The following is a 12,085-nucleotide window of genomic DNA, read 5'->3' as shown; positions in this document are numbered from 1 at the left end:
ACACGTGGTGGCCCTAGTTTCAACTGTTTACATACACTGAATACAAGACAGGTTTCATTATAAGCCTGAACGCCATTATACACCATTGTTCACCCGGCAGACATTTATTTTACACTTAACCGGAAGTAAACATCCATGTATGAAGGGTTTCAAAAATAGGAGAATGATGAGGAACATATCAGTTTGCAGTGTTTCCGCGGTAACCAGTTACACAAGTTTATGTAATGAGCCTGAAAACGTGTGAATGACAAGCGTGCTGTCCTTGCTGTGGCGATTTTTTCGTGGTATTTTGAGGTAACGTAATTCAATAGTCTGAATCGTTACACACATGTATATAAGTACATTGTATACCTATCTTTGTAGAGATGTGACCATCGTTATAGGTCTATTTACATCATATTTATCCTAGAATCACGTAGAAGATGAATTAAGGGTAAATCAATAGTGTCTATCTTATCACACTCCTGTGTGCTATTATATATGCCGAACTGTGTTATATACCTATATATATATATACAGTATTCTGGTTCATGTGTCTGCAGTCAGTGGTCTGTAGTGTTGCTATTAAGTAGTTTTCATATAATGGCTAATTTCACTCACGTAATCACTACTGGGTTATACGTCCCTTCCAAGGTTTACTGACCAGTGCCTATGGAGGTTTGATCTGTGACTTTGATAGGTTAAAGTACCTTAGGTACATTATATATATATATATATATACGTGGTGTTATAATAACCGGTTCAATCCTATTTGTTTCACATAGAGTCATTTGTACTGGTATTTAACGGTCTCGAAAATCACGCAGTCATTTCATTTTCTGAAATTAAAGGACTTTGTGTACCCTGAAATGACAGTCCCGAGCAAAAGGTCCCAGAGTAAGTGTCACTAAATACATTGATATCTTGGTCCCGGGGTTAGTGTCACTAAATACATAGATATCTAGGTCCCGGGGTTAGTGTCACTTAAGACATTGGTATCTAGGTCACTGGAGTTATTGTCCATAGATACACCAATATCTAGGTCCCTGGAATTATTGTCCATAGAGACACCAATATCTAGGTCCCTGGAGTAATTGTCCATAGAGACACCAATATCTAGGTCCCTGGAGTTATTGTCCATAGAGACACCAATATTTAGGTCCCTGGAGTAATTGTCCATAGAGACACCAATATCTAGGTCACTGTAGTTATTGTCCATAGAGACACCAATATCTAGGTCCCTAGAGTTCTTGTACATAGAGATATCAATATCTAGGTCACTGAGGGTATTGTCCATAGAGACACCAATATCTAGGTCACTGACGGTATCGTCCATAGAGACACCAATATCGTTGTCCTGGAGTTGTTGTCCATAGAGACATCAATATCTAGGTCCCTAGAGTTCTTGTACATAGAGATATCAATATCTAGGTCACTGAGGGTATTGTCCATAGAGACACCAATATCTAGGTCACTGACGGTATCGTCCATAGAGACACCAATATCGTTGTCCTGTAGTTATTGGCCATAGAAACACCAATATCTAGGTCCCTAGAGTTCTTGTATATAGAGATATCAACATCTAGGTTACTGAGGGTATTGTCCATAGAGACACCGATATCTAGGTCACTGATGGTGTCGTCCATAGAGACACCAATATCGTTGTTCTGGAGTTATTGTCCATAGAGACATCAATATCTAGGTCCCTGGAGATATTGTCCATTGAGACACCAGTATCCGGATCCCTGGAATTATTGTCCATAGTGACACCAATATCTAGGTCCCTGGAGTTATTGTCCATAGAGACACCGATATCTAGGTCACTGACGGTATCGTCCATACAGACACCAATATAGTTGTCCTGTAGTTATTGTCCATAGAAACACCATTATCTAGGTCCCTAGAGTTCTTGTATATAGATATATCAATATCTTGGTCACTGAGGGTATTGTCCATAGAGACACCGATATCTAGGTTACTGACGGTATCGTCCATAGAGACACCAATATCGTTGTCCTAGAGTTATTGTCCATAGAGACATCAATATCTAGGTCCCTGGAAATATTGTCCATTGAGACACCAGTATCCGGATTCCTGGAATTATTGTCCATAGTAACACCAATATCTAGGTCCCTGAAGTTATTGTCCATAGAGACATCAATATCTAAGTCCCTGGAATTATTGTCCATAGTGACACCAATATCTAGGTCCCTGGAATTATTGTCCATAGTGACACCGATATCTAGGTCCCTGGAGTTATTGTCCATAGAGACACCAATATCTAGGTCACTGTAGTTATTGTCCATAGAGATATCAATATCTAGGTCACTTAAGGTATTGTCTGTAGAGACACCAATATCGTTGTCACTGTGTCTTCCTCTCTAGAGACACCAATATTTATGTCTCTTGATTCCCTTAGAGTCACTGATACCTGGATCCTTGTAGTTCTTCCCTGGAGTCACTCATCTCTGTGTCCTTAGAAACACCTTTGTGAGTTGACTTCCTCAGTTATTGTTGTCTCCAGTTGTAGTTTTTAGAAAATAGATATCTGAGTTGCGTTGATGCAAAATGTTCCTTCATTTTGAAGAAAAAAGATATTCATACACAGAAGAAGTGGTGATATTTTGAATGGTTTTTGGTACATGGCAGATTTTAAGTGAACTCCCGTCAGCAGATACAGCTAATCCCGAATAACAAATAAACCAGAGTCTCATTTAGACTTCTGATGTAGAGTCTGATGTAGTCTGACTCGAATTCTGATGTAGAGTCTGACTTATATTCTGATGTAGTCTGACTCGAATTCTGATGTAGAGTCTGACTTATATTCTGATGTAGTGTCTTACTTATATTCTGATGTAGAGTCTGACTTATATTCTGATGTAGAGTCTGACTTATATTCTGATGTAGTCTGACTCGAATTCTGATGTAGAGTCTGACTTATATTCTGATGTAGTGTCTTACTTATATTCTGATGTAGAGTCTGACTTATATTCTGATGTAGAGTCTGATGTAGTCTGACTCAAATTCTGATGTAGAGTCTGACTTATATTCTGATGTAGAGTCTGACTTATATTCTGATGTAGTGTCTTACTTATATTCTGATGTAGAGTCTGACTTATATTCTGATGTAGAACCAGACTTATATTCTGATGTAGAGTCTGACTTATATTCTGATGTAGAGTCTGACTTATATTCTGATGTAGAGTCTGACTTATATTCTGATGTAGAACCTGACTTATATTCTGATGTAGAGTCTGACTTATATTCTGATGTAGAGTCTGACTTATATTCTGATGTAGAACCTGACTTATATTCTGATGTAGAGTCTGACTTATATTCTGATGTAGAGTCTGACTTATATTCTGATGTAGAACCTGACTTATATTCTGATGTAGAACCAGACTTATATTCTGATGTAGAGTCTGACTTATATTCTGATGTAGAGTCTGACTTATATTCTGATGTAGAGTCTGACTTATATTCTGATGTAGAACCAGACTTATATTCTGATGTAGAGTCTGACTTATATTCTGATGTAGAGTCTGACTTATATTCTGATGTAGAACCAGACTTATATTCTGATGTAGAGTCTGACTTATATTCTGATGTAGAGTCTGAGTTATATTCTGATGTAGAACCTGACTTATATTCTGATGTAGAGTCTGACTTATATTCTGATGTAGAGTCTTACTTATATTCTGATGTAGAGTCTGACTTATATTCTGATGTAGAACCTGACTTATATTCTGATGTAGAGTCTGGCTTATATTTTGATGTAGAACCTGACTTATATTCTGATGTAGTGTCTGACTTATATTCTGATGTAGAGTCTGACTTATATTATGATGTAGAACCAGACTTACATTCTGATGTAGAACCAGACTTGTATTCTGATGTAGAACCAGACTTATATTCTGATGTAGAACTATGTATATATTCACTGCATATAAACAGGACACTGAGTTCATGTCCTTAAGTCTATGAGGTCAATGCTGTTTTTCCCCGGGGCTAAATCTTTGGTCAAATCAACATGGTACCAAGAGGTCAGGTAAAGGAAGCTCTGTTTGTTTTATAAGTAGATCTCATGTCATTGTTTTTTTTTTTTTTTTATATATATAATTTTGAATATTTCTGAACTTATTCACCATTTCAAATTACAGGCACGAAAATGAGTTTCACGAGAATTTACAAGAGATGGGAAGATAAGCTAGCAACTCCCTTCGAGAAATATGGAGTCATTGTATCGAGATATCCATGGCATGTATTGATGGCATGTGTGGTCATCAACTGTCTCCTGGGAATAGGACTGATCAGGATAGAAGCAGAAACGGACACAGAGACTTTGTATACTCCTCAAAACAGTCAGTCCAAGGTAGACCGAGCAGCCGTTCAGGCTGTTTTTGTGGAAGACATGTCTGGCACAAACTTCCACAGTAAAAGTATTACTGAGGAAAACAAGTATGCTGACTTCATTGTAAAAACTAAAAATGGATCAAGTATATTATCTACAGCGTATGTGGATGAAATTGAAAATATATATAACCGCATCAAAGAAAATGTTAACGTGACTAGTGGTGATACAACTGCAGATCTGACAAATGTTTGTGCCTTACGAAATGGAAAGTGTGTTGTTGAAGGAGATGTTGTTTTCAGCACAGTCTTCCGCAATGCTATGACAGCCAACGCCATTAGCTATCCTCTGTTTAATTTTGAATATCTTAGCGGTACGTTTGGGGATGCGCAGTCAACAGGGAGTTACCTCACTTCCGCAAAGATGGTTAGATTGACTTTCTTTCTACGTCAGGACACAACAACTGCAATGACACTGTCCGAAGCCTGGGAAGACAAGTATATAGAAGTACTAGGTGCCATGTCCTCGTCATTACTGGACATAACTTATTCAACGTCATCATCTCTAGACGACGAATTGGATAAAAACGTGAACGGGGATATCTTTTACTTTGCTCTTACCTTCACAATGATGCTTACTTACGCTGGATTTGCCACTTCTGGAGGAGACTGTGTGTCAGACAGACAGAATTTGGGGCGTGCTGGTGTTTTCGCAACATGCTTCTCTATCTTAGGTTCCTTCGGCCTTGTCAGTATGGTTGGTGTCAAGTTTGTCAGCATCGTTGGAACGCTTCCTTTTCTGATCATCGGTAGGTAGTCGTAAGTATAGGATAATCGTTTGTCTGAAGGTTTTGAAAAGACCAGGTGTTCCGGAAGGGTGACTGTCTTCTGCTCCATAGACAACACCTGCCATGTAAATTTTGGTCAATCCAAGTAAGTAATGTCACGCTCCCAAATAAAATCCTAGTAAACAAAGACAGAACCAACAATATACTAACGAGCATCGAACATTTATATTTTCAAAATTGAACTCTTATCGGATTTGTGTTTTAGTTTTGGTTTAAAGATATGTTTTTGGATCAAACATCTGATTTGTTATTTAAAATTTGATCGTTTGTTAAATGTAGGTATTGGTCTGGATGACATGTTCATTCTGATGTCCTGTCTGGCGGACAGCTCATTCAAAGGAACGATTGAGGATCGGATCAAGGAGACGATGAGGACAGGGGGCGTGGCCATTACCATAACGTCCATCACTGACTTTCTGGCGTTCGCCATTGGTGCATCAGCTTCCTTTATCAGCGTCAGGAACTTCTGTGTGTACGCAGGTAAACCCCCGTTAACACTCTGTAATGCAATAGCAGTTTTTACAACTTATTGTTGTCATTTTATCTCAGGTGTGATATTAAGATGATACATTTATCATATCACAGTTAAGTATTTAGGTTAGGGATCCTAAATTATAACAGTATCATCAATGTGGTTTTACTATCGGAAACAACTTTAGGATGATATCTCGTGTAGTACGTATGGTACTTAAAGTGACAGATTTGTCGGTAATTATAGTTTGAAATTGATGGACAGTTTTGTTTATAATTTACATAGATGTGACTTTAACCCTGTAACGTCACCAGTCCAATAACATAAAAAAAACCACAGCAACGATTGGTATATATTTCATCCTTCACGACAGCACTGTCATCTTTATCAAGGAAGTTGTAGTGAAATTACAAATAATTAATAGGAATAATTAATAAATAATAAAAGGAATGATTCATATACTCAAGGGATAAAGAAACGTAGGGTAAAATTTGAAGATGATACTAGACAAGACGTCGAGTATAATGTTCAATATTTTAAAGTAAGAGTGATGATAAATCCATACAGAACAAACGCAAAATCAACGATTTTTATCTGGTAAGTGATTTAGGAGTAATTGAAGGGAATTGAAAGATAACTCTGTAATCTGAAATCGAAATGGACTAATTGTGGGAGAGCTGCTGGCTAGTCAATACCTGTTATGTTCGCTCTATCAACAGCCCTGATCCTCCTAGGCATGGAGTTCATGAGTGAGTTTTCCTCCTCGTTGATTTGTTTGCCAATTCTTCCAAGAGAGATGCTCTCGGTTGGGCCAGAGGGACGGGGAGGCTGGCGTCGTCGAACCTGTCTATCCAGCTGGTCCCACGAGTGCTCTATAAGGGATAGGTCGGGGCTGTATGGCGGCCAGTCCAGTGGGTGGATATTGTTGTTAGTGAAAAACTCGCGTTAGATCCTCGCTGCATGGGGCTGAGCATTATCCTGCTGGAATGTGAGGTTGTTCTGCTGCAATAATGCGACAACACGGGGTCGGAGATCTCATCCCTATACGTTTCGACAGTTAAATTATCCGCTACCACAAGTGGTGATTTAACTCCATGTGAAATTCCTCCCCACACCATAACCGATCCACCCCCAAACATAGCGGTTTTTACTACGCAACAGTCGGCAAAACGTTCTCCACGACGTCGGTATACACGACATCGAACGTCTGCTCGAAACAGTGCAACCGGGATTCATCTGTAAACAAGTCCCGCCTCCACTGCCTCAATGGGAATATTTTGGTGGCATGTGCCGCCACCTCAGCCATACGTCGCTGGCGACGAGCAGCGTTAAGGGGCAGACCTACAAACAGGGGACGTGCCCGCAGACCAACTTTTCGCAATCGTTTCCTTACAGTTTTGCATGGATAGAGCGGTAATGAGTACCTATGGTATGAAGGGCAGATTTAGTGAAAGTGAGGTGCCAATTGCGCAAATGCGCGAGACAAATCAACCTGTCCTAACGTCGTGACGTCACACGCGGACGCCCAGATCTAGGTCTGTTAGCAACCCGCCAAGTTTCCCTTAGACGTCTAACAAGACGTTCTATAGTGCAAATATGGACACCGGAATGTCTGATAACCTGTATTTGCCTTTGACCTTGCATAATCATAGCAATGGCCTGATCCCTCTGAACTTCCATCAGCTGCGCCATTGTTTAATGCTATCATTAATCAAAATATAAGCAAAATGATGTCTCTCTATGAAGGCTCCTTAATGGTATGACGAAGAGTTTAACTCAATGTCACAACACTGCTGTGCACGAGATTTTCCCGTCATACGTTCGCAAGATATTGCAAACAATGTCACCCTGCATTTCTTTATCTCTTGAGTATATGTTCAGATTACTTACCTGTCCAATAAGATAAATTAAGACTTTATTTACAGATTTACCTGTTCACGTCATTGATGAGCTGTTATGTTTAATCTATGAATTAGCGTGGTTTAGATAATACACGTATTCCTGACGTTATTTCGTAGTTATTCTATATTTAAATCCGTTGTATATATATATAAAGTGTATTATAATTGTTTGGCTGTGTTACTCTTAATTTGTGTAGAAAGGCGATGTCCCCTTATATCACTTCGACACAATCCTTAATTACTCTTTTGTACTGTATAAGAAACAGGAATGCCATTCTTTTTAATCGGACATTCACCGCTGTCTTTATAAGAACATGTCTCAGAGCAGGGCAGTCTGTATAGCCTTTTGTATGTTGTAGGTGCTGCTGTTATCTTCTGTTACTTGAACCAGTTGACATTCTTCATCCCATGTATGGTAATCAATGAGCGTCGGATCGCCGAAAACAACCACTGTGGGACATGTCAACCTATAAAAACTCGCGAAGAGTTACGAACGGAGGGCAAATCCAAATGCCAAGTTTTCTGTTGTGGCGGGAAAGCTCCGAAGAATAGAGGTGACAACGAAAGCTATTTAGAAAAATTTCCGAAACTACTTTTCCAGTATATCGTTGAAAATCCCATTGGAAAAATAGCGATAGTAGTGCTGTTCGTTGCTTATGTTACATCAACTGTTTACGGAATAATGAATTTTAAACGAGGCTTACTCCTCAGTAATTTAGTGACCGAAGATTCGTACTATCATACCTACAGTAAGCTCCTGGAGAATCATTTCTCGTCAGAAATTACCATAGGGTTTACGGTTACATCAGCGCAGAACTACTCCCACGCCACTATCCAAAGTCGTGTTTCCGATTTGTTATCTAATGCCAGCGCTGATGTTGACATCAATCCGAGATTCAGATCCGACTGGCTAACAGATTACAAGAGATCCATGTTTTATAGCTCTGCTAGTGAGGCAAGCTTCATAGCCGGACTGAAAATTTTTCTCACAATCCGAACTGACCACGCTAATGACGTAGTCCTCAACAAAGCTGAAACACAAATAGTTGGTGCTAGGTTTTTTGTCTTATCTAAAGATATACCCGAATCCGAACAAAAAGGAAACATAATGCTGCGAATGCGCGAAGTAGCAGACAATTCTCCACTTCCGGTAGTTTGTTTTTCTTGGCCTTTTGTATTTTTTGATGAATACGCTTCTGTTTTTTCTATAACATTTACAACTGTAGGTATTGCCATAGCCGCCATGTTTGTGGTTACCGTGCTGTTTATGCCACATCCGTTACTTGTCGTGTGCGTCACTGGCACCATGGTGATGATATGCGCGGGAATGTTCGGGTTTATGTATTACTGGGACCTCACTCTAAGTGGAATAACTATGATAGACATTGTCATGAGTATAGGATTTTCCGTCGATTTTAGTGCACATATTTGCCATGCGTACATAACTGTAGATGGCGCCACACGAAAAGAACGTGTACACAAAGCTTTAGATCGTTCTGGTGGACCTATCATCAACGCCGCCCTGTCCTCGATAATGGGGATCCTTATCCTGGCATTTTCGTCCTCATACATCTTCAGGAGTTTTTTCAAGTTGATGTTTCTAGTAATGGTATTTGGACTTGCGCATGCGTTGTTGCTGCTTCCGCTGATTTTCTCCTTGGTAGGACCTGTGACGGAATTAACGCCTTCTAACACGTCATCCGACAAACAGGTGAACGTCGAAACACCGAAAGACCATCAAGCTAATACTAGTAGTGACAAACACGAATCAGCGGATCTGAGTAATGTAGCTATCTCGGTACCACTTGATGTGACTACTAGCGACAATACGACGATTTCGCACCTCTAATACAACTAGAGTATAATCTTTAGCATATCCAGTGATTGCACTACAACTACTTTTCTTCTATCTGTTTCTTTTCTGTTGTTTGGATAACCGGTGTAATAGTACTGCAGTATTAAATGGAATAATTTGTGGAACTGTGTTGACAATCTTTAATGGAATATGAAGAAACGTTTTATTTATTTGTTATGTTGTAGAAATTGTTGTTGTGAAATGCATATATGCTTCGATTTTTTTTACTCGAATGTGATTTTGGGTTTATTTATTTATTTATTTATTTATTTGTTATGGAGCAGCAGATTTTAGGTTTATTGAATTTTTGCTTATGTATAAATTAAGTTGTAGTTTTTCAATGTGAAATATTTTGTGATTGTTGTTTTCTAATATGTTTTATCATACAAATTAATACACAGTATTAGTAATTTGATAAAGCTATGTAACGCCATATGTGTAAAAGATGATTTATATTTCATTTTTATTTTAAATAAGATCATTGTCAGTTTGCTTTATCATCGATATGAATAGCATTTTGTTTGAAAGTTTGATTATCATTATCGTTTATCTAACAGGTATTATTGCCTTGCTACATTATAACACATTAGGATAAAGGGAGATAATTCGTCCACGCATAAGTGTGATCAGGTTTTTTAATATTGAGCTCTCGTTTTCATACTATAAATTGACAGAAAAGAATATCGTATATATTGTTATACGTTGAAAAATAAAATATCCTTACATTAATCATTGTAATTTATTTACCGAATAAACGGATACGTATCGGAACATACTCACGTTCTTACCTTAAATTTACGAAATTGATTCATCTGTCTCTGATTTCACTATGTTATTGTTGTTACATATTGTTACAATGGACCATTTAAGGGAGAAAATCAACTGGTTTCAAGATTGTTCGTATTAAGGTTAACTGCTGTATAAACATGTCACCTGTTGTGTCGCTTGGTGTGTCATTTGACGTGTCACATGTTGTGACGCTGGTGGGTCACTTGGTGTGTCATTTGGTGTGTCACCTGTGGTCTCGCTGGTGTGTCACTTGGTGTGTCACTTGGTTTGTCATTTGGTGTGTCACCTGTTGTGTCAATTGGTGTGTCATTTGGTGTGTCACCTGTGGTCTCGCTGGTGTGTCACTTGGTGTGTCATTTGGTATGTCACCTGTTTGTGTCACTTGGTGTGTCATTTGGTGTAGATTACGGTTTAGGTCTCTGTGTCCATGGGACAAATCGCACTGTGGTATAATGTGATATTATGTCAGTCAGTGCAAACCAGTATTACATTACAAATAGGTCTAATTTGTTATCATATTATACATTATAATGAAAAATTGTATAGTATCAATCTGATGCTATATAATACCTCAATGATTTAGAAATCTTCCTCTTGGGTATAGTATCAACCTGATGCTCTATAATACCTCAATGATTTAGAAATCTTCCTCTTGGGTATAGTATCAACCTGATGTCTTTGATACAATTATTGTGTTTGTTTAAACAATGTTCATTAACTTTGAAACCAGTGCTCTATAATACCTCAATGATTTAGAAATCTTCCTCTTGGGTATAGTATCAACCTGATGCTCTATAATACCTCAATGATTTAGAAATCTTCCTCTTGGGTATAGTATCAATCTGATGCTATATAGAAATCTTGATATGCCAGATCGACACGTTTATGATGTCGACTCTGTCCAATAATTTATCAGTGAGTTTAAACGATTTGAAGATGTCTTTGATACAATTATTGTGTTTGTTTAAACAATGTTCATTAACTTTGAAACCTGCATTCGACAACGCAACCCAGTAGTGCAGCTTATCTTTCTTTATACTCTTCGTAACCACTGTCTTTCATTCTTGATGCATCCCTTACACACACACCTTCTCCTTCACAATTTCTTTATGTCTTATTGTCAAAATATATGTATCATTGCCGTCCTACTGCCAAGTCATAATGATAAAGAGACAGTACTTATGAATTTGTAATCATGTTTATTCATCTATGTATTATTTTGTCACTGTTATTTATTGAATAATATACATTTTAAACTATACAAGTATTATGATTAAAAAAAATGTTTAATTAATCATCATACTATAACAAGTCACTGTTACACTGTACACTATACCAAGTCACTGTTACACTGTACACTATAACAAGTCACTGTTACACTGTACACCATAACAAGTCACTGTTACACTGTACACTATAACAAGTCACTGTTACACTGTACACTATAACAAGTCACTGTTACACTGTACACCATAACAGGTCACTGTTACACTGTACACCATAACAAGTCACTGTTACACTGTACACTATAACAAGTCACTGTTACACTGTACACTATAACAAGTCACTGTTACACTGTACACTATAACAAGTCACTGTTACACTGTACACTATAACAAGTCACTGTTATACTGTACACCATAACAAGTCACTGTTACACTGTACACTATAACAAGTCACTGTTATACTGTACACCATAGCAAGTCACTGTTATACTGTACACCATAGCAAGTCACTGTTATACTGTACACCATAACAAGTCACTGTTACACTGTACACTATAACAAGTCACTGTTATACTGTACACCATAACAAGTCACTGTTATACTGTACACCATAACAAGTCACTGTTACACTGTACACTATAACAAGTCACTGTTACACTGTACAC

General features: G+C 38.1%; 1 protein-coding gene across 1 annotated transcript; it reads left to right on the top strand.

Moving 5' to 3' along the window:
• Positions 1–9,695, top strand: LOC132551932 (patched domain-containing protein 3-like). The gene is made up of 4 exons (XM_060216073.1): positions 1–294; positions 4,140–5,138; positions 5,457–5,657; positions 7,910–9,695. Exons 2-4 carry the CDS (start codon positions 4,148–4,150, stop codon positions 9,397–9,399), a joined length of 2,682 nt encoding a protein of 893 aa, XP_060072056.1. The 5' UTR covers positions 1–294; positions 4,140–4,147; the 3' UTR covers positions 9,400–9,695.
• The last annotated feature ends 2,390 nt before the right edge of the window (positions 9,696–12,085 follow it).

This window comes from Ylistrum balloti, unplaced genomic scaffold, assembly GCF_031769215.1.
Source record: "Ylistrum balloti isolate Yb309-2 unplaced genomic scaffold, AGI_CSIRO_Ybal_v1 Utg370226, whole genome shotgun sequence".
Lineage (NCBI taxonomy): Eukaryota > Metazoa > Mollusca > Bivalvia > Pectinida > Pectinidae > Ylistrum > Ylistrum balloti.
Note: the sequence above shows the minus strand (reverse complement) of the source record. Positions and strands in the feature narration are given on the sequence as shown.

Bases quoted from the DNA above. Each gene is read 5' to 3' on its own strand.
- LOC132551932 (XM_060216073.1), top strand. From the start codon at position 4,148: ATGAGTTTCACGAGAATTTACAAGAGATGGGAAGATAAGCTAGCAACT. The intron at 5,139-5,456 runs GTAGGTAGTCGT...TGTTAAATGTAG, and splicing joins GCTTCCTTTTCTGATCATCG to GTATTGGTCTGGATGACATG. The intron at 5,658-7,909 runs GTAAACCCCCGT...TGTATGTTGTAG, and splicing joins GAACTTCTGTGTGTACGCAG to GTGCTGCTGTTATCTTCTGT.